The sequence below is a fragment of the Prunus mume genome, linkage group LG8 (genome assembly GCF_029339155.1).
Source record: "Prunus mume cultivar Tortuosa linkage group LG8, ASM2933915v1, whole genome shotgun sequence".
In the NCBI taxonomy this organism is placed as follows: domain Eukaryota; kingdom Viridiplantae; phylum Streptophyta; class Magnoliopsida; order Rosales; family Rosaceae; genus Prunus; species Prunus mume.
In genome coordinates, this window is record NC_142705.1 from 9,721,795 (window position 1) to 9,745,595 (window position 23,801).

The 23,801-nt window shown below is 36.0% G+C and overlaps 2 protein-coding genes and 1 pseudogene across 3 annotated transcripts; all 3 read left to right on the forward strand.

Annotated features, from left to right (window-relative positions):
- The first annotated feature begins 3,699 nt into the window (after positions 1–3,699).
- On the forward strand, positions 3,700–5,648 carry LOC107880082 (uncharacterized; annotated as a pseudogene).
- Positions 5,649–8,496: 2,848 nt separating this feature from the next.
- Positions 8,497–16,296, forward strand: CTR1 (Protein kinase superfamily protein). The gene is made up of 16 exons (XM_008243072.2): positions 8,497–9,226; positions 10,155–10,456; positions 10,545–10,689; positions 11,012–11,115; positions 11,460–11,668; positions 12,542–12,946; positions 13,119–13,159; positions 13,250–13,318; positions 13,423–13,523; positions 13,665–13,749; positions 13,872–13,970; positions 14,248–14,316; positions 14,408–14,539; positions 14,768–14,862; positions 14,960–15,154; positions 15,843–16,296. Exons 1-15 carry the CDS (start codon positions 8,660–8,662, stop codon positions 15,066–15,068), a joined length of 2,532 nt encoding a protein of 843 aa, XP_008241294.2. The 5' UTR covers positions 8,497–8,659; the 3' UTR covers positions 15,069–15,154; positions 15,843–16,296.
- Positions 16,297–18,759: 2,463 nt separating this feature from the next.
- On the forward strand, positions 18,760–22,702 carry LOC103339855 (wax ester synthase/diacylglycerol acyltransferase 11-like). 2 transcript variants are annotated; one of them, XM_008243211.2, is made up of 5 exons: positions 18,760–18,984; positions 19,240–19,791; positions 21,411–21,758; positions 21,916–22,053; positions 22,402–22,702. In XM_008243211.2, the coding sequence occupies exons 1-5, from the start codon at positions 18,793–18,795 to the stop codon at positions 22,582–22,584; spliced, it is 1,413 nt and encodes a 470-aa protein (XP_008241433.2). In that variant the 5' UTR covers positions 18,760–18,792; the 3' UTR covers positions 22,585–22,702. The 2 variants fall into 2 exon arrangements, with proteins under 2 accessions (XP_008241433.2, XP_088899714.1); XM_089043588.1 differs by lacking the exon at positions 22,402–22,702 and having other exon boundaries at positions 18,761–18,984; positions 21,908–22,027.
- Positions 22,703–23,801: the final 1,099 nt, after the last annotated feature.

A 23,801-nucleotide genomic window follows, 5' to 3' on the forward strand; every position in this document is an offset into this window, starting at 1 on the left:
TGTTCCACACTTTGCAAGACAGATGGAAGAGCTGAAAAATCTTGATAATGATTCTTATGAATGGCTGACTCAACCAGAAAATCCTCCCAGACATTGGTCTCGATCACACTTCAGCACTCATGTGAAAAGTGTGATATGCTTTTAAACAATCTATGTGAGTCATTCAACTCATTCATATTGGCATGCAAAGATAAGCAAATACTGACCATGCTTATGATAATTAGGTGTAAGTTGATGAAGAGGATACAAGACAGAAAGGACAAAATGAAGAAATGGACAAAGTCAATTTACCCCAGGATTTTTAAGAAGGTAGAGATAAATAAGGCAAAAGCAAGTGGTTGTGTCATCATGTGGTCAAGTTGAGGCAATTTTTAAGTTGATAATGGTGAGATATTGTAATATATTGTGGACTTGAATTTGAGGACTTGTTCTTGCAAAGAATGAGATTTAACTGGTTGGCCTTATGTTCATGCAGTGACGGTTATAAATTACAATGACGGCTTGAAGTAGCACCATAATCCCTAAAACCTCATACTAACTATGAATTGGATGGAGTTGTGGGATAGAACTAATATGTCACGATGTGTGCCTCATTCATGCTCCCAACAACCTGGAAGGCCAAGGAAGGCCAGAAGAAAGGAAGCATGAGAGCTAGATAGCAAGACTCAACATAAGGGTGAGTCAAGCAAGAAGGCCAATGTTGTTTCACATGTTCAAGACTCACTGAAGTATGGCCAATATGGAAGAAAAAGCCACAATAAAAGGACTTGCTGCAAGAATCTTCCATTCAAAAAAAAAAAAAGGAAGGCTGAGGTAAACATCTGAGGATGAACACTTGTTACTTTTATGTCTTTAGATAGAATCCTGCAACTAACTATATATTATTTTTTGCCTCAACCTAGCAAACTATTGAAACAAGTGAAGCTAGTCCCAGTACAAGAACAAGGCAAGCTAACCCTGCTAAAGTTGTGCAGAAATGAAAATGGAAGAGAAATGACACCACTGCAGCTGGGAGTTCAAATATACCACCAAGTGATTCAGCTGCTCCATCATCAACATTTGCTCCTCCTGCATCAATTGAAGCTTTAACTGGAAATTATTATGTATTGAGGAAACGACCTGTGGTGCTGGGAGTATCAGACTTGAGCAAGGAATTATGACGATCTTGCAATTAGTCCTTTTGAAATGCACACGTGTCCTTGTTGTTATTTTGAAATCACATATTTGTATTAGATGGTTGGGTTATGTTATTCTGGATTTACAAGACAGTTTTAGCTGGTTGGGTTATTTCGGAAGACAAATTGGCTTATTTTGGAAGATAGCTTGTGTTATTTTGGAAGACAGGTTCTGTTTTTTTTGGAAGACAGGTTCTGTTATTTTAGAAGGTTGTCAATGTTATTTTGTGGCTTATTTTGTTGTCATGCTGCAAGTGGAAATGAATTTGTATGTAGAAACAAGTTGTTGGAATGAAGATGTTGATTTTGTACATATCAAAAGTATGATTACATCTTGCATTACCAAAACATCACATTATATGCAGATTACATTGTTCACATTCCAATGCCCATTACATAGCCAAAATGCTCATTCCTATTACATAACCAAAAGCACTGTACATTACACCAAAAGCACAGTACATCCTTCAAAAACCCCATTCCATCTGATCAATCGCTCCCTCCAAATATGAACCTCGCAATCAGTATCCATGACATCACCAATACTGCCCAAAGAACCTTTTCTTTGCGTCTTGCCTTTTCTAGTGAATTCTCCAGAAATCACAACCTCTTTTACCTTGCACAAAACCCACTATGTAAATTCATATTTGCACCTGCTACAATTCAAAATATCATATTTTACCTCAAATCCAGTTTTTTTAACTTGTACACACATCAAATCGCCTCCTAAGATTCGAAATTGTCAAAGAGGTTCGGATTCTCGCATTTTTACTACACCAACACACCATCTCATGTTCCTCCATTTCTCTTTTGTTTTTTGGGTTAACGCGCCACTATAGTCGAATAAACCATTTGGGTTGCTCACTTCTTCCAAATCGTAGCTCTCAACTCTTAACTATGGAGTTTTAGGTGGCCTTAGGTTAAATGTGAGGTTGACGATGACTGATGGGGTTAAAGGCTAATCGTGTCAAATTGGGCCCGAGTTTGAATTTTTTTTTTTTTTTTTTTTATAAAAATTTTCCAACTCCAAAATACCCTTCGGATTTTGTACGTGGAATGGTCAGTCCGTTGGTGGGGTAAGTCCCACAGGTGCCACGTCAGCATTTAATGATTGACCACACAGTCAACTTAACAGAATAATGAAATTGGACGATGTTGAAAATGTTATGGTGTAAATTGATAAAATTGATACCATGGGATCCATATTGAGAACCACCCCAAACCTGCAGAGTGTCTTTTGTGGTTAGCCTAATAACAAATAAGATATCAATCAAAACTTTCAATGGAAATATGATAATTTGTTGTTTTAACAAATCAAATATTTATAATTAATTTGATTATAGGATTCGTTTGGGACTACTTCTCTAAGAAACATTTTTGCTTATAATTTATAAACACTTCTAAAAGGTATTGTTATTATAAAAAGGTTGAAATTTTCATAAGAAATTCAGAAGCACTTGGAAGTGCTTTATGAAAAAACATATAACATATGATTCTTCAAAAAGTATGTCAAATAGGCCACATCAGCAAGTTATTTAAGAGTTAGTTGAATAGGGAAGCTATGTAATTTATTTGTTAGTTTGTGGGATTGAGGAGGGAAATAATGTATAAATGTGGTGAATGTGTTTGATAGTAAGTCACTGAGAAAGTAATAACCAAAACTTCAGAGGCTTCTTTTCAATATTAGCACGAAACTCCATTTCATTTTCATTGCAACACAGTTAGGTAGAAAGGTCAGTTCCTTGGAAGCCCAATTAATTCAGCAGGATCTTTAATTACACAGTTTTTCTTTCAGATTTTTTTTTTTTTATAACCATTGAAGCTTGGCATGTTATTGCTTTTCTAATAAGCAAGTTTAGTAGTTTTTTGGCATTTCTTTATTAAATTCTTAAATGGGTTGTCTAAGATTATCACTTTCGATCTTTTTTTGCAAGAATATAGGCTAAGATGAACGCAGAATCCAATCCATTGTTTAAATTTTCACTATAAGTTTGCTAAGTATTAGTGTATCTTGGTGAAAAAAGTTGTTCTTGGTATTGAATTGTTTCTTGTCTTGGAGAAATTAATAGGTTTGTCTATTTAGACTAAAATTTTGAACCTTTTAGAGTTGGCTTGAATTGGCCCTAAATATACTTGGCTAGGAATGAGTTATCATGTATAGAACATAAATGGAAATACTTTTCTTGAGTTGAGTTTTATGGTGCATGAAACGAAGTAGCTAGCTGGACAATATATCTGGTTACCTATAATTTTTTTTTTGTTTTGGTGGTTTGTAGTTACCTAAATATATCATCTGTTTTATAGCCCTACATGCATATTTTAATTTTCTCAACATGGCTCCCTTTTCTTTTTGGTTTTCTTGGGCATGTGGATTACACATATATGCACTTAATAATGTGCAATTTGTTCAAATTCATTATGGATTGTCTCATTGTGTTATTAAATTTAGGCATGATGTAGTAATCACCTTTTCATATTTTAGGTGAATTGTTTAAGAACAGGTTGGCATATGTGGAATAGAGTTATGGCTTGCTCTAAAGCTGAGAGTTGTAGAGTATCAAAGCCAATACAAGCCAATGATGCTACGGGGAAGCCACGGATTCTACTTGCTGCTACATGAAGTGTAGCTGCCTTAAGGTTTGGTAACATCTACCATAATTTTTCTCAATGGGCAGAAGTAAAAGCAGTTGCCATAGGAGGAGCTTTGCATTTCCTTTATAGAGCATCACTTCCCAATAATGAAATTCTTTACACTTATGGGGATGAGTGGTCTAGTTGGAACAATATGGGTGATAGCGTGCTTCACATCGAGCTTCATTGTTGGGTTGATATCATGGTTATTGCTCAATTATCAGCAAACACATTGAGCGAGGTAATATTTCATAACCTGGATGTCTCATTATTTTATAAAGTTGTTTTGAGTTAGTATATGGTAGAAAAGGTCATACCTAGCTAAAACTGAAAGTACCTTCTGGCATTAACCTTCTAAGATACAACCTTTTGAGATTATCAAATGGATAAGAACAATCTCATTAACAAGGCAACCAAGCTGACAATTGTTTTATATTTGGGACTTATCAGTGAAATTTAGTTGTTTTTAGGCAACTGCATCTTGCGAGGAATTGCAGAAAGCAGAGAAGGTGCATGCTTTTAGAGTTAGGGATTGTATTGCTTCATGATTGCCTTATTTTCTTGTCATTTCACTTAGACAGGAAAATACAAATTAATTTTCTTTGGTAAATTTGGCCCAATATCATTAATTGTATACATACATGCATGTATGTTTGTTTGTCTTTGCTTTGCTTTATTTGGTTTAATGTCTGAAATCTATAGTTTGTACTCCTACATTTGTGTATGTGTTTTATAATTGATGTCTCATGTTTGTGTAGATTGCTGAGGGATTGTATGACAATCTACTCACCTGTGTTGTACATGCATGGGATTACAACAAGCCTTTTTTTGTTGCACCAGCCATGAACACCTTATTGTGGAGTAGTCCCTTCACAGAGCAACATATGATGTCTATTAATGAACAAGGAATTTCTCTCGTCTCACCAATCAGTGGTGCAATGGCTGAACTTTCCATAATCCACCCTACTGTAAGACTCTTTTACAATAATGATTTCAACAATGTGATGTTATTTCTTAGCAAGATGTTTTCTTTGTGATTTGTTGGGCATGCAGACTGGTCTAAATTGAGGCTTTATGCATAGCTTGATTTTCTTTTGTTTTAATAACATGTTGGCATCTCATGAATAGGTTATGGCTTGTGCTGGACCTAGGATCTCTCTTTGGGAGCCAACGCAAGATGACGCTGCTCTAAGCAAGCCACATATTCTCCTCGCTGCTAGTGGAAGTATAGCTGCCACAAAGTTTGCTCACCTATGCTGTAGTTTTTCTGGATGGTCAAAAGTAAGAGTAGTTGCTACAAAAACATCTTTTCATTTCATTGATAGAGCATCACTCTCCAGGGATGTAATACTTTACACTGATGAGGATGAACGGTCCAGATGGAACACAACAGGTGATAGCTTGCTTCCCATTGAGCTCTGCAGTTGGGCTAATATAATGGTTATTGCCCTATTATTAGCAAACACACTAAGCAAGGTAATATTTAACATTCTGGAAATCTCATTACCTTATAAAGTTGTTTTAAGTTAGTATTTCAAAAGAAACTTTCTTTTTCTTATGTTTCCGTAAATTGCTAAGGGATTGTGTGATAATTTGCTCTCCGTTGTTGGATATGCATGGGATTTCAGCAAGCTTTTATTTGTTGCACCGGCCATGAACACCTTGATGTGGAACAATCCGTTCACGCAATGACATATCAGGACGATCAAAGATGAACTTAGAATTTCACTCATCCTTCCTCTCACTATAAATGGTGCAATGGCTGAAATTGATGAGATTTACTGTGTTGTACGACGGTGTTTATTATCACGAACTTTGAGAGGCCATGTTGCCAGTATATAAATGTTATTTAGCAAGCAGTGTAATGCTGCCATCTTAAGACCTGATCATAGAATTTGAATTGCAATGTATAATTGGATGTCATCTTTGCTATTGTGGATATCATATCACCCTCAACACGAGACTGATGTTATCTTAAGTGATGACTCTCTCACATCCATAATTACTGAAAGCATCTTGACCTTTTATCAATGTGGTAAAACGAAATGAGCACTTTCTATTAAGAGATTGCAATATTGATGCAATGAAAGAATTTTGCTAACGTGAATTGCCCATTTGAATCTGGGTAATTTATGACCATTCTCCATATATGAGTTCCCCAATTATCCACGGCCAAAAATCATAGACTAATTGACTGCATCATAGCTCTCAATTTTAATTTATGACTATTGATGAAATAAGGGTTTCCCAATCATCTACTGCCAGAAATTGTACATTAATTGACTGTAACATAGCTCTCTAGTATAATTTATGACCACTAATTGAATATGGGTTCACTTATTATCTATGACCATAAATTGTACACCAATTGAACTGTAGCATAGCTCTCTATAGTAACTTATGAACATTGACCAAATATGGGTTCCCCAATCATATACGGCCAAAAATGATGCACGTAATTGTCTAAAGGTAGGGAAAGCGTGCATTGGCGACTTCATTTTTTTTGGGCCAGACATTTCTCGCAATAAACCAAACACAACGTTGTTTATGGTTATATAAAATGGACCAATCAAATGAAATTTAGTTAACCTAATTTATGAGGTTTCCTCTAATGTCACAAAGATTATCGTAAAAAATATTGCACCCAACACGAGCCTCAGGACTTACATTTCTTGCAACAAACCAAACACAATGTTGTTTATGGTTATGTAAAGTGGACCAATCAAATGAAGTTCAGTTAACCCGCTTTATGAGGTTTCCTCTAACATCACAAAGATCACACTGAACTTGGGCCTCATAAACATTTCTCACAAGAAACCAAGACAACATTGTTTATGGTTATGTAAAATGGACCAATCGAATGAAGTTTAGTTAACCCATTTTATGAAGGTTCCTCTGACGTCACAAAGATCAGACCCAAACCCGAGTCTCAAATACAATGTTATTGGTCAAAGTTAATTGGAGAAACAATAATTCTGACAAAGCACATTGTGTGTATGTTGCCACCTACTCTAACATAAAAAATGGAGATTCAAATTCAAAAGCCAATTAACGTAACTCACTTTTAGTACGTTTCAACACTTCTAATCCTAGAAATAAATACTCAAATTACATTACTTAATACTAATTTTACCATTAGAAACAAATATCCAAAATACACAAAAGTGGATGATGAGCAGAGTTCATGTTATAATGACGCCATTTCTTTTAATAATTTTTGTCATTTGCAGAAAATGCTTAATGGGGAAAATAGGGTTATTTACTCAAATGGTCCTCAAATTTATGCCCAAATTGCATTTTAATCCCTCAATTAAATTATTCTTTCAAATAATCCATCAACTCTTTATTAATCGACGAATTTGTCCTACCATTACATTTTCTATTAAATTTAGTCATGTGAGCAGCACATGTCATTTGTTGGAGTAAATAAGACGTTTGACAACTAAAATAAAATAAAATATATGGTTAAAAATTAATACAAAATTTTCTTTATTTTTAAATTAATTAAAAATTGAATAATACTAGTCTTACCATATTTTTTATACAACAATTTTATACCACATGATGTGGTAGCTGATGTGTATATACCACATCATGTAAAATACTAGTTTTTGTTTTTATAATTTTATTTATTAAAATACACTTTATTCATTTAATTGATGTGGCATATGATATGGATATGTCACATCATGTGGTGTAGAAATGTGGGATAATAATGTGGTAAGTGTAGCATTACTCTTAAAAATTATAAAAGAATAAAACAACAACAAAAAGTAACCCAAAAAAAAAAACCAACCACCAAACCTCTCTCCTAGCCTCTTCCTCTCTCTCCCTTTCGCTTCAATTTCCTAAATTTAGTAGAGGGCATGCATCCGTGTCTACATGAGTTTGGGTTTGTTTGAAGAGAGAAAGGGGGAAGAGAGAGATAGAGGAAGCGATGAGGAGGGGACAGGGAGGGAGGGGAAGAGAGGGTGGGGTGCGTGGAGGAGAAGATGGGGTGCTAGGGCGATGGTTATCAAGCTAGGGGCTGAGAGGTGGGAGAGGGAGAGAGGTTTTTTTCCTTTTGATTTTTAGTTTTTAATTTATTTTATTTAACTGGACTATTTTATTCTTATATTTGACAACAACATTGACAAAATGTAATGGTATGACTAATTCACCGATTAATATAGAGTTGGTAGACTATTTGAACGAATAATTTAATTGAAAGACCAAAATGTAATTATGATATAAGTTTGAAAATCACTTGAATGAATAACTCGGATAAAATAATATAAAGAATGACGTACATACCAAATACCATGACAAAGAAAGAAAATCCTTAAAAATGAAAAAGAAACAAAGATGCATTGAACCCCACCCAACTTTTGTACCAAAAATTGAAATCATGCATGTACCTCAAAAAAAGAAAATTAATAATAAATCACCACCTAACTGTCCTAACCCAATCATTAAATTGCCCCCAAAACCCAATTAAACAACAATTAATCACTCGCGTGTTAAGCCATGAGCCAGAGACAAAAAGGAAACAAGGAATTCTTGATCAAGCGTGTGAAGGCAAAATGGGGTCTGGGGCAAGCACGCACCGAAAAGCACAATCCAAAATTAATATTAATTATTTTTAATTAAGTTTTTTTTAAAGAAAAAAAGTTGAAACAATATTTACGATTACGCCACCGAATGAAAACCTCACCACCGCTTTCGCTTTTTCTCTCTCCGACAGTGGAAAATTATAGAGAGAGAAACTCGACCTTCTCTGAAGTCCTCTGAGTCCTGTGACCTTTTTGTTTTCAACGATGGCGGGTTTAAGAGTTTCTAGGGTTTTGTGACGAATCGATTTCTCCAAAGTCTCGATGGAAATGCCCGGTAGGAGATCGAACTACACGCTTCTGAGCCAAGTCCCCGACGAACAGACGGCGGCGTTTTACGAGTCGGAGAGCAAGAACAACAAGGGAAAAGCTGAGAGAGGATTCGAGTGGGAAACTGGAGGGGATTTTCGGGCGAATCGGGTCGGGAACCCGTACTCGTCAGTCGGGTTACAGAGGCAGTCGAGTGGGAGCAGTTTCGGCGAGAGCTCGCTCTCCGGCGAATACTACGCTCCGACTCTATCGAATACAGCGGCAAATGAGATCGATGGGTTCGGGTACGTGCCCGACGATGTGTTCAAGGTTGGGGGAGGTGGTGAATTTCGAATGAAAGGTGGGGATGGAGCTGTAGGGACCACCGGTGGCGGTGGCTCGTCTTCGGGGAAGAGCTGGGCTCAGCAGACTGAGGAGAGTTATCAGCTGCAGCTGGCTTTGGCTCTTCGGCTGTCTTCGGAGGCCACTTGCGCCGATGATCCCAATTTCTTGGATCTAGTGCCGGATGTATCGGCATCGAGGTCGTCCGGCTCCGTTGACGCTGTTTCGCATCGGTTTTGGGTAGGGTTTCTTGTGCTTTCTGTCCTCAATGGATATTTTTTGATATGCTATGTTACATTGGGTGTTTGGTTTGCTGCTTTGCTTTGTTAATTGAGTCAATTTATATGCTCATTTTCACGTATTTTGAGCTGAATTCTTAGTGTCTTACGAATTATGTTTTAATCATATTGATAAACTAACATTATATTTGAAATGCCCTATATTATTCCATTCCTTTCACGTGCTTCACATCAAACAAGAAAACAATGTTCATGATGGAACTGATTTCTTTCACAACCTAGCCTATTGCTTGAGCAAGCAATTGATCACTGAACAATGTATAACCTCAGTTAAACCAAATGGGCATTTCTTACATTATCGTATTCAGTTTCTCAGAAAAATGTGTTATGTAGCATTGTGTGATCCTATGTTAGGTTGCAGCTCAGTTTTATGAGTGGATTTACATCTTTAAGGTAAAACTAATTTAATACAGTCACAAAACTGTTATGCAAGAGGAAATAGTCAGTAATGGACTTTGGAAATGTAATGCCTCTTTGGGTCTGACCTTACAGTAACTCGAAAGATAGATTAATAAATTCCTGTAGAATGTTGTCAATGAATTAAGATTTCACGTACTAAAATTGTTTGTTATGGAAGTTACGTTTTTGTAATAAATATAACTATGGATATGGGTATATAGGTATGTTAGGAATAGTTTTCTCTTGTAAGGTATGGTAAAATCATGTTGTGTGGTCCAGATTCACAGCCTAACAACATTGCATGTCAGATATCTAACAAGAGATCATATATTCCACTTCCTCGCCCAAAATTTCTCAGAAAGCTAATGGAGTTTAATAAATGCCTTTGAAGCATCATTGTTCGTACATTTGGTTTGCATTTTCTGGTGATAAATGGATTAATCCTATCCTATTGATATAATGCGCATCAGGTGAATGGCTGCCTATCGTACTTTGACATAGTGCCTGATGGATTTTACCTAATTCACGGGATAGATCCGTATGTATGGACGGTGTGCACTGATATGCAAGAGAATGGTCGTATACCATCAATTGAATCATTAAGGTCTGTTGATCCTGGCATTGGTTCTTCTATTGAAGTGGTTTTAATTGATCGACGTAGTGATCCCAGCTTAAAGGAACTCCAAAATAGGGTCTTCAGCCTTTCTTGTACTTGCATAACTACAAAGGAGATAGTAGATCAGCTAGCAAAACTTGTATGCAACCGCATGGGGTAAGTTGTCTGTACATTCTATCCTCATCTTTCTGGAACATCTATGTTTGGCATTGATATGTAACTGAGTTCTTATTTCTATCACAAGGGGTTCAGCTTCTGTAGGAGAGGATGAATTTGTCCCCATATGGAGGGAGAGCAGCGATGATCTGAAAGATTGCTTAGGATCTGTTGTTGTTCCAATAGGCAGCCTTTCTGTTGGTCTCTGTAGACATCGTGCTTTATTATTCAAAGTAAGGTTCCTATTTAACATGATATATTCGTTATCCTTGGTAGAAATGTATTCAGCTTGATCTATTTTGTTGTTGGAGCTATTATTTTAAATAGAAATATGGACTTGTTCTCTCTTATTTATTATAAACAAAACTATTTTTGTTGTTTTTGCTGGTTAAACAATATGTAGTTTCATAAATTCATGTGTATTTTTGGTTTGAAATTTTAATTTGATAAGAATTAAGAGAAATTGTGACCCATATAAGGCAATCTTTGTGCGTTTAAAATTATTCATATGTTTCATGATATGATTCAAACAAGGTTCATGTCTGATCTTTGAAGGTGCTAGCTGACAGAATTGATCTATCATGTCGAATTGCCAAAGGCTGTAAATATTGCACAAGAGATGATGCTTCCTCTTGTCTTGTCCGGTTTGGGCTTGACAGGTATGCAGTTTTATTAACTATTGTATCTATTAATGTTACAAACTAGTAATGTAATTTACTTTTCAGAGTTGCATGGTGCATAACTGCATAAGTCATCCAAGTTACTGTACGGAAATAAGTTATTTATGATCTTTGTATCTGTTTGAATTTCTTGGTTGATGGTGATAGTCTAATCCAAGACTATAGATTCTGTATGCCAAAAAGAATTATATAGTAAAACAACATGATCAAATTAAATTTGGATATAATATTTCTCTATTTGGAGAATAGGATTGTCCTAAATTTCATTCCGTTGTTATCAACTTGGTGGAGACATATAACATGGTGTCTTTGTTTCACTTCAGGGAGTATTTAGTAGATTTGATTGCAAATCCAGGTTACTTATGCGAGCCCGATTCCTTGCTCAATGGTCCATCATCCATCTCAATTTCTTCACCGCTGCGCTTTCCAAGACTAAAACCAGTTGAACCTACCATTGATTTCAGGTCACTGGCCAAACAGTATTTCTCAGACTGTCAATCGCTTAATCTTGTATTTGATGAAGCTTCCGCAGGTGACTGTTTATTTTTCAAATCAATGGCACACCCACATATACAAGTTCATGTTGTGGTGGCATATCTGTTCATTTTATCATTTTTTGATGATCAAGATTTTATTTCACTGTTATGATCTGCTTAGCATAACAGTTTGGAGTTTTATATCTGCTCGAAGTTTAATAATCTCAAGCTCTCAACTAAATTAATTAAAAAAGAGAAATATTTTCTGGGCATGCATATAACCAACTGGTGTTGTATTAACCGTTTTTTTATATATATGATCAACTATTGAAATTTTTTTAATGACAATATGTCCTTGCTAAACCAGATAATATTAAGCATAGACATGGATATAGGATTCAGGTACAGTATGACACGGATACATCGATCAGGAGAATCCTAAAAGTAGATCAGGATAAGCCTGGATGCATCATGTATCTTTCTGTTCATCTACAGTTTGGAGAACCTGATAAAAACTATGCAAATAAAGTTGGATACATCAACATCTCACACCATGCTCTACACCCTTTGTGTTGATATTATATTTTCTCTGGTGTAGGTAGTACATCTAGGATTTTTTTAGGTACAACTTGTAAAAATCCTAATGGATATTCTTTGAGGTTTGTTTCAGTTTTGAATTTGGTATAAACGAGCAGAGATGGTATGTTCTGCTGATGCATCATTTAGTTTGATCTTTTTAGATCTTTTCTTTTGATTCTTTGGGGTTTTGGGGGGGGAATTGGGATAGATACAATTTTAATGTCAAACAACTGGGATGATTCTGAGCTCTTACAGAATTGATAAACGGAATGTCTATGTTTTTATTCTGTAAATTGGCATTCATCATCATGACATTCCAGTTCACGGATGATTGTTTTCCATCATCACAGGAAGTGCTGTTGACGAGGACAATAAGGAATTCTCTATGTATCCTAAACAGTTAGATAGGAAGATTACAGGTGGAAACAACCTTTTACCGGTTTCAAGTCTCAATGACAACACTTCTATGCACGCAAAAGTTTCTCAGCCGAGTTTTGAAGATAGAAATCCCCAATTATTTAACCATTCTCAAAACATTGTACACACACCAGGCATGGTAAACGATCCAATCCCTCTAAAGCGTATACCACCCATAGGGCATAGAGATGTTTCAAGAGTGGATACAACAAAAGGCTCGAGGTTTGTCGAGGGAGTTCAACTGGTTCCTAGTAAACCAAGTAAAGAGCTCACATTCGATATAGAGGATTTGGACATCCCTTGGAATGATCTTGTACTAAAAGAGAGAATTGGTGCAGGTATTTTAACCCCCTTTTTGGCTATCATTTAGAGTACAATCATGAAAGTCATTTAATAGCTTGGAGATGATAAATAAAAAAAGATAGCTTGAAGAGCTCATATTCTCTTCGTGCATTTCATAAAATTGAGTTTGTATATGAGGATGTAAAATCTGATATCGTGCATTTGCAGGTTCTTTTGGAACTGTTCATCGTGCCGATTGGCATGGCTCTGTAAGCACCTAATCTGTTTATAATCTGTGCTCATGAAATCTTATTTTTATCCCTTTATTCATAAGACTGATAAAAAATTGTACTTTTAAGGATGTTGCTGTGAAAATTCTTATGGAGCAAGACTTTCATGCCGAACGCTTTAAAGAATTTTTGAGAGAGGTATGTAATAGCAACATAATTGAAAATTTAAAAACATAATTGATTGCAGTGTGAATTTCTTTGTCGTGATTTTGATATGCAGCGTGGCTTTTTCTGTTTGCTAGGTTACTATAATGAAACGGCTGCGGCATCCAAATATAGTTCTCTTTATGGGTGCAGTTACGAAGCCCCCAAACTTGTCCATTGTGACAGAATATTTATCAAGGTTTTATGATTTCCTCTTACATCCACTCCTTCCCCTACTACCGCCCCCTCAAATAGGAACTTGATGCCTATTAGACATTTAGGCTGCATCAAGAGCTTCTACAATTGTTTAATGATCTAAATTATGGGCTCTAAACTGCAGAGGTAGCTTGTATAGGCTTTTGCATAAACCTGGTGCAATGGAGGCATTGGATGAGAGGCGCCGGTTGAATATGGCCTATGATGTGGTGTGCATTTGAAGAATCCATATTTTTCTTCTTTTCTGTGGCTTCTTATTCTTCCTCTCTCTTTATGTATTTAAGTTTTTATTCAATATTTTTGGCTACATGAGTTGAATTGTTTCACACAGGCAAAAGGAATGAATTATCTTCATAGACGCAATCCTCCTATTGTTCATCGAGATTTAAAATCTCCAAATCTGTTGGTGGACAAAAAATATACAGTGAAGGTGAGGATCCTTAAGCTCACCCACATTTATTTTGCTTGTGGTTTGGGCGCTGGTAATGCATTATCAATTTTATCTTGATGTTTAATGAGCTTGGTGAAAGAATCTTGTTGCTTCATGATTTCTCATGGCTCTTATAAGTTCAATTTTTAGTGGCATGCGTCCTACTATTAAGTACTTTTATGTATTTGGAATGGAGCATGACTATTACCTGCATTTATTTACTTACTGTAATATTGCCATTTTCTTTATACAATTTGTCTTGCCTGTTCATTTGTAGGTTTGTGACTTTGGTCTTTCCCGTTTAAAGGCGAACACTTTTCTCTCATCAAAGTCAGCTGCTGGGACTGTAAGTTCTTTAAAACTAGACAAGAACCTGAAGGTTATCATTTTAAGGTGGCTTTACATGTTCATGACAATTGAAAATTGAAAATTATTAGCCGGAATGGATGGCACCGGAAGTCCTGCGTGATGAACCGTCAAATGAGAAGTCAGATGTTTACAGTTTTGGTGTAATATTGTGGGAACTAGCTACACTGCAACAGCCGTGGGGTAATTTAAATCCAGCACAGGTTTGTTTTTCATGTTAATAAGTGGAATGATGGAAGTGTACATCCGTGCATATAATCTGTGTTATGCTCTTATATTTAGAACGGGGAACGTGACTATGAAAATGTTTTACATTATTCTTTCCAGTTTCTCCTTCAGTTGAGAATTTTACTGAAATGTGTATGTTGTATACTTTTACATGAGTTCATACATCATGATGATACATAGTGTTTCTTTTATATGTTGTGTAGGTTGTGGCAGCTGTTGGTTTTAAGAACAAAAGGCTTGAGATTCCACATGATTTGAATCCTCAAGTGGCTTCGATCATTGAGGCTTGCTGGGCCAAGTGAGTTTGAGATTCTAATTTTCATATATTAAATTAACTTCTGTGTGCAAATCTCCCCTTTCAATACTTTTCTTTAATAACAATGGTCATACTGCAGTGAGCCCTGGAAACGACCTTCATTTGCTAGTATCATGGAATCTTTGATGCCGTTGATTAAAGCTCCTGCGACTCAACCTAGTCGTCCAGGCGTGCCATTACTCAGCTGAATGGGCGAACGCTTATTCATGCACATAATACAGCATTCTTTTGAGAAGTGATGTCTGGCAGGCATGCATGCTGTTCATAGTCTCGGGTATGCCTAAAATTTCCATTTCAGTTTTCCAAAATTGAGTAGTGCCCTATTCTTGGACTAGTAATGACATAGGTGTCTTAAGATTGATATAGAAATAGTGAAGCTTGGGATCTTTATACAGCCACACAATTTCAACCTGTATGCAATTCAAGTTTAACCTAATCCAACAGCGTGTAACTTCATGCGGTGTGCATGGAATCCTGTTGTCTCTTTCTTTATATGCCAGTTGATCAGTATAGCACGTAACTCCATGCTTTCTGTAATCATCATGTGCATGCGGCCTGTGCAGACTGCAGCCACTTTTGTGTGCTAATTGGAACAGCATGCAACTTCATGCTTCCTTTAAAAGTCGTGTGTTGCCTGCTGGGACTGTGACCTCACTAATCAGAACATCATGTAACATCTTCCCCTAGTAGTTTGTGGATACAAACCTGTTAGGACTGTCATTTAACTGCGCGTGCACATGCACGCTCATTTAACAGCTGCTGGTAGCTGTGGATAAAATGCCGTTCAAATTTGGGTTTCGAGGGCTTGCAATAAAACTTTCTATTTACCCTGAATGCATGTGCTATCTGCACGCTTAAGTGTTGTTTACTTCAAATAATTTTTTTTATTTCTTTTGCCTGGTCAATTTCCTGTATATTAAACTTGTATGTGTAAATTTCTGATGCTTGTTCTCTGGCTGCAGAACCATTGTACAGTTCTGTTCTAATCTCCAATTCAGTATTCTTTATCGCTATCTCTTCTTACCCATAGAAGTCCACCGAAAAACCGTCCTGGCACGCCATCTTGGGAAAGTTGTATCATTTCTATTCATAATTTTTGTATGTAAAAGAGTGCGACTAGAATCAGGTAGCAGCTTTCCCATCATGGTACACAACTTGACGTTGTCTTTCAACATGTAATGACTTTGTATAAATTGTGAAGGTTAGTCACTCAGTTTAGCAGGTTTCTATTTTTGCTCCCCAAGTGCAATGGAGAAAACAAAAGTAGAAAGCTAATACATACTCTTTTAGCATCTCTACAATGGTCTGTTTGATCATGGACGCATCGTCTTGTGATCATTTTTTTCAAGTAGTTTGCAGCATGTTGCAGATTATAATAAGCAGAGAAATTATCTACTTAAAGTAGTTTGCAGCAAATTTTTCCTTGTAATTTATAGTAGGAATTATTGAGCCATGTGCTTTTATTCGTTTTGCTTTGCTTAAAGCAGCCCAAAAAAGTTTGCAAATCAAATCCTAATCTTATAGAATGCAGACTTTGCACGCCTATTAGCAATTTTTCAACGAAATGTGGAATATTATATTATAGGCCCGTGAGTGGGCAGGCAGAGTAAGAAGTTTCTTACCAAGAACGTGGGGAGATTCTCCATTAAGTATTTTAAGTCAGGGATTAGTTATATGCTTCCAATTTTGGATGTTGGATTGCATTTATTAAAGGTATTGGTAGTCTTTCCGATGCAATTCAACATTTAAATACTTATTGGAGAATGTTCTAAGAACGTGAATGAGCAAAAGCTTGCTTAACAGTGATATATTAGAAGTACTTGTCCGGAGAAATATTATAAAATTATTTCGACCCCAAAAAAAAAAATATATTAAAATTTTGGACCTCTGTTTCTGGTCGTTGAATTTTGAACAAAATGAACTTGCTGAGCAAGCAGGCATACATGTGACTAGTGTACTGTAGTCATTTTCGAAGAGGTGACCAGTGGGGTGGTGAACGTCAATAAAACCAGAAAATTATGAATCCTTAAAAATAAAAAACATCAGATAATGCAAGGCACCCACTCAAATTGGAGTAAATGATTTAGGTGCACAAAATTACTAAAACACCCTTATTTCGTAATCAAACTTAATGGACTTTTAGATGGAGTCGACTCTTAAAGTGGGATTTGATCAATATTTCTTGGTGATTTGTAACAATTAAGCCTAAATTGTAAGCTAATCATCAGTTTTCAAGACACTTCGAGATAGGACGCTCTGAACGACATTTGAACATGGAGTGAGCAGAGCTCCACAAGAGCAAACATATAATTGTGGATCATAACTAAAGACGGCCCACCTTTTTTGACTTACGTAAGTGGGCAAGTGAGCAAGAGTCAAGACGAAGCTTATTATTGGTTGAATAGCTGAACTACATATTGAACTACCTAAGGAAAAGAATTTGCAGGCTAAATATTTTAACCCTCTTTCTTTAGTGTAAATAAATCCTTCCACACATGACATGATATTAGTCTTGTTGCTCCAAAGCCAGGTTTTACATGAAAGCGTCTCCACTTGATTTGTTTGTCTGATTCTAGATATATAGCCCATGGATGCTTTACTGCTGATGTTTCCTTCGAACCATTGATATAGGGGAATTCAATTGTAAAAATAGACTTCTCAACTTTTTAATTAACATATGTCCTTGTTCGGAGAGAGAGAGAGAGAGAGAGATACCAGAGAAGTAAAGAGGGAAAGAAAAAGATGAGGAAGAGAGAGAAATGGAGAGGTTGAATTTGGGTCGGTGAGACACGGGGAGTTGGTGGGTTAGGGGGAGTTAATTCTGTTGTATAAAGGTTGGATTTTCAACTATGACCGGAACGAATAGAGGGAGCTTGGGGATTGCGATGGGAAGGGGTCCAAGTGCTTTGAGGCACGTGTCTCTCGCATGACTTTTTTGACGAAATTGTCTCAAAATGGTTGCAAGATTGACTATTTATGAGTGATCGACAAAAAAATAATTGGGTGCTGTGGAGGCCTAATTTGGGCTAACTTGTGGTGAGTATTCTCTCAAGTACACTTCAAGGTATGGCAGTTGTGGGAACTCATCAACCAGCTAACTCAAAGTTAAAGAGTAGACGACCAAAACAATTTGGTTGGACAAGTCATCAACCAGATTGACTTGGTTCAATACCTTGGCCTTGGATCCCAAGGTGAAGTAAGAAAGATGGACGAACGCACTGATATGTAGTTTGAGAGGTCCCAAGCAGGTAGCATAATCGAGCAGGCAAGAAAAAGGACAAGAACGTGATGTTCAGCATGTAGGCATGTCACAAGCATTTGCGAACGGTCAAGTTCGAATTGTGTGATAATTCATTGTGAAAAACGACAGTTTACCATTATAACTAACACTATATGGTTAATTAAGATCCTCTAACACAATATTTAAAATTAAAAAAATGAAAAATAAAGATCCTCTAACACAAGATTGAATCCCCATATAATAACCACTAATTATAAGATAAACCTAGGACAACAACGTCATGAGTATATCACTAAAGAAATTTTTTTTTCTTTTCATTTTTATTAGTACAGTTATTTAATAGATTGTTGGACGGAACTTGACGACACAAACTACTTTTGAGCATGAAAATTAACCTTGAGGCCCATTAATGACACAAAAAACGTTAAAAACACAACTTAGTAGTTTCGTTAACCTCATGTTTTGTGATAATGATAATGAAAAAACCCTTTAAAGAAAAAGGTTTAAATGATGTGGACATTTTTTCGGTTTAATGTTTAGCCACGTCCTCCATTTTAAGGACTTGTGGAAAGCAAGTGTCTATTCTATCCCTTCTTTTGTTAGTCACTCACTCCTATAAATACGTAATAATCGATGTGCTAGAAGAAAGTATAATTTCAAGTACAAACACTATGGAGTTGGAGGAATTGGAAGGACAAGAGCCAGTGAGTCCAAATGGTCAGTACTTCAGTAGCAATGTGATATCTCTATCGGTTCTTGCTGTTTGGGAATTTGAGATTCCAGTCGATCCCGAGTCTCAAACAATACCGTTGCTTATTAAGAACGTCTTCCTCCCCGTCAGCCCTCGTTTCTCCTCTATCATGGTATGCTCTCTCTCTCTCTCTCTCTCTATTATATTTTTTATATTTTTTATAAATACTTCTTCTTTCTGTACATGTCTCAATGACTCAGAAAAATATATTATTTTTAAAAATTAAATGTACAATACACATAATCTTCATGTTTAATATAAGTATTTTTTTACAAACTTTTCAATAATAGGGAAAAATTCATGTACACATATACGTAATTGTCACATATAATTGAATAAAAATAATATATATTTTATTTGGAAACAGGTTGAAAATAATGGAAAGAAAGAGTGGAAAAGGGTGGAAGTGAAGCTTGAAGACCACGTTTACACCCCTACTTTCCCTTCCGGCCTGTCGCTTGAATCATACGACAAGTACTTTGACGACTATATTTCAAAGCTATTAACAGAAAGATTTCCACAAGGCAAACCACTATGGGAAATTCATATTATCAACTACCCAACTAGCAATGCAGCTGCTAATGTAATCTTCAAGTTACACCATGCGCTTGGAGATGGTTACTCTCTCATGGGTGCCCTGATTTCTTCTATGCAAAGGGCTGACAACCCTTCTCTTCCCTTAACTTTTCCTTCACGGAAGCGATCCGAATCAAAGAGAGAAAATTTTGTGACTAAAACTTTCTCAGGTTTCTGCAACACCATTTCAGACTTGTGGTCGGGCACTTTAAAGACCATGAACGGAGATGTTCGAACACCAATCAGGTCTGGTAATGATGCAATTGAATATCGGCCAGCAACTGTATCAACTATGACATTCTCTCTTGATCAAATCAAATCAATCAAGGACAAGCTTGGAGTGGTAAGATGAATCAACTATACTAGGATTTTGTCTGAGGAATGTCATATATATGCAATTATATTTCTCTCTCATACTTCATTTACTTAAGGCACGGCCCGCTCTGACTTTAGAGTGGTCACGTGTAAATTCAGCTCTAATTTTTTATTGTAGAAATGTCACCTAGAATTCTGTCTCAGTTTTAATTTGTTACCTTAAAGAAAAATTAAAGAGAAATGTCATTTTAATTTTTCAAATTCCATGATTTATCATCTGACTTTAACACAATCTAGTTTTCCATTCATTTTTAAGAGTATTTTAGACTTTCCATTTTCAAAAAAAAAAAAAAAAAAGAGAGAAAGAAGTGACATCTCCCTTTCTCCCCAACCCAACCCCACTGCCCCCAAAACACATCGCACAGGACCCCTTCCCCCCTCTTCCTCTCTCTCTCTCTCTCTCTCTCTCTCTCTCTCTCTCTCTCTCTCTATGGTGTTAATTGAGCATGGAAATGGAAAAATGTCAAAAATAAAAAAGAAAAAGAAAAGGTTGGACTCGATTTGGGTGGCCTGAGGAAATTTTTGTGTGGATGGTAGGTGTTTCATGGTAGATAGAGAAGAGGAAAGGCCTGTGAAAAGGGAAGGGGAATGGATTTCAAAGTGAGCGGGGTTGGTTGAAGCTGCTAGTGGCGCAGGGGAGGGGGAAGGTGATATATATATATATATATCAATTTTAATTGTTTAAACGATATAAAAAAAAATATTATGATTTTTCTATTTTTAAAATACCCTTGAAAACGGAAAGACTAAAATACCTTTAAAATGTATGAAAAATTGGATGGTGTTAAAGTCAGATGAAATATCATGGATTTTGAAAAATTAAAGTGACATTTCTCTTAAATTTTTCTTTAAGGTGACAAATTGGATAAACCTAGGACATTAGAGCATCCACAGTGGATAGGTGTATTTTCGGGGGTGTAAAGCCACTTTTACATTTCCTTTACACATCCAGGGGGTGTAAATACATTTTTTGTTCCAATGGTAAATGATGTAAATCTTCATTTTTCTCTCTTTTCTCGGGTGGGTTCCGCATGCAAATAGTGTAAAAATAGATTTACATGTGCATTTTATTTTACATCTCCATGGTGGTGATATATGTTTACAACCCTTTACATCTCCCCATTGAAGATGATTCCAGTGACAAGGGGTGTATATTTAACATACACCCCCCACCGTGGATGCTTTTACATTCTAATTAGAAAATAAAAGCATCCTTATAAAGTTGGAAAAACTGTGACTATTTAAGTGGGAAATAAAGTATTATTTGAGTGGGAAGTCATTTAAGAAATAAAGAAATTATGCATTTCTTGCTTCTTCAAAATAAGTCACATAATTTGAGAAATTGATCAATAAATACGGTAGTCCACATGCAATTCTCAATTCGGTTTTTTTCACTCTTGCACACTCATCTAGATAGTACTAATACTAGAGCGTATTTTAGTGGCTCATTGTGTCCATAGTTGACGTTTTGGAGTACGTAGTACGTATTTCCGTAAAAAACATGATTGTTGTGTCTTGATATCAAACTAAATCTACTTATTTGTTCATTATATACAATGTAATTTACCTTTTCACTTACTATTGCAGACTGTAAATGATGTTCTGACCGGGATGATCTTCTTCGGAACTCGACTGTACATGCAAGAGATGAACCAAAGTTCAAGCAAAGCAGATTGTACAGCAATGGTGTTGCTCAACACAAGGATCATGGGGGATTATGTGCCAATTGAGGAGATGATCAAACCCAACAGCAAGGCTCCATGGGGAAATCGTTTTACATTCATGCATGTACCCATACCCAAGTTAACTGAACTCTCAAATGCGCTGGACTTTATCTGGAACACACGCAAAATAATAAAGAGAAAGAGAAACTCTTTCGCTGCTTATTTCAATAGTAGGCTATTGGAGATTGTGCACAAATTTGGAAGCCATGAGGTTAGTAAATTTAAAGTGAAAAGTACACTACGAAATCATTTAGCCACTATGCCGGCGCGGCACCACCTGATTAATTTGAACCTGTTCAATCTCCTTCGGCGCTCAAACTTAGAAATTTCTATTATTTAGTAGTATAAACATAATGCTAGTTTTGCAGGCATGCGGGAAATACATTCATCGCACATTGAAGAACTCGAGCATGATAATCTCAAATTTGATTGGACCTGTGGAACAAATGTCTTTGGCTAATCATCCAATAAAGGGTTTTTACTTTGTGGTCGGTGGTGGACCTCTGGTATGTCACAAATTGTTATGAATCTTACGTAAAAATTTAACTCCTAGAGAATATAAGTTCCCTCCTATTTAGTCGGTAAAAATTTAGCTCAATTAGTTAAGTTCTTTCACTTCCATCCATATAGGCGATGTTCGAAGCCCCCAGACACCCATCAAATATTTGTGCAAACCACCACTCCCCCAATCGTTTGTATAAATAAATAAAAATTACTATTAATGGTTCAACACTTAAAAAAAAAAGAATTAATGAACCTTCTTTTGTACTTTTCAAGTTCAATTTGTATTATTAATTTTTTCCATTACAAAATTTAGAACTAATGTAACATTCCTTACATGGATTGTTCTGCAGAGCCTTGAAATGACCATTGTAAGTTACATGGGGAAAGTGAGGGTCGCCTTCAATATGGAAAAAGATGTCATAGATCCACAAAAGTTGAAGTCGTGCATGGAAAATGCCTTGCAAATGATACTCAACGACTCGCCCGAACATATGTCGCTTAACTTGTTCAAGTTCCACCACTATTCAAAATAAAAAGGCTTTATTTTCCAGCACTGTTGTTAAATGCAAATTTGTTCTTTGAATATTATTGTTTTGGTGATGAGGTGCTAAATCATGGAATAACTCAAATGCATGCAGTTTTTCTAGTGTATTTGTTGCGCGCATTTTCTTCACTTTTGCTTAGGGGTGTGTAAGATCCAATTCAATTTAATCCATTCAAATTCATCGATCTAATTTAATCTAATTTAAATCAGTTTCTATGATTTGAAGGATTGAATTAGATTTATAATTTTTAAAACCTATATAATTGGATCAAATGACAAATTTGCTTGTAAGAATCCAATCCACTCTAGTTACTTTCATATACTTGAGTAGGTAATTGTAATTGAGAAAGTCATTAATATTTTAAATCCTTTGATGGATTTCAAGATGCTTGATTACAAGATGTTGGATTGTTTTTGTCTAATTTCTTTTTGTTTTGTTTTGCTTAGAGCTATGACTTTCATGTTCCCCAATAGGTTAATCTATTTTGTTCCTAGCTAGTAATATTCCCCAAGGTGCTATAAGTCTTGCTTTTTTTAAGGTCTGGTGTCAAAAATTAAAAGAGGGCTTCTTTACACACGCCCACATTCTATACAATGGTAGAATTCTATAGTAAGGACTTTATCTAAGGCTCTTAGATGAGGCCTTATCTCTTAATCGTTGGAGCAAACTAATCAATGTTATCTAACGGACTAATTAATTTAATCCAATAATTAAGATATAGACCTTACTATAGAATGACTCCTCCATATTGACTAACTTGGGGCTAGTGGGGTTCAATTGCGGTGGTTTGGCAGCAATTTTCCCTCCTAACGTAACCAGCCCACCCAAAACTAATAAAAATATTTACTAACAAACTACAACCACTTTTATACACCAAAATGCGTCGAACCTGATCTTCCCCACCAGACCACGAAAGTCTCAGCCAACAAACTACACCTGCTTTTATGTAATCTGATAGTTACTCAAGGATAATGTACAGTTCGACAAAAATCAAGGATAATGTACAATAAAAACCAATACCAATTACTGCAATCATTATTTATTTATTTTTTTGTTAGATTGGAGGAAATAAACTTCACTACCACTGTGGATGGGCAAAAGCTTGCTTAACAGATTCTGTGATATATTCGAGTACATGTCCGGATAAATATTATAAAATTATTTCCACAAAAAGAAATGATAATAAAATTTTGGACCTCTGTTTC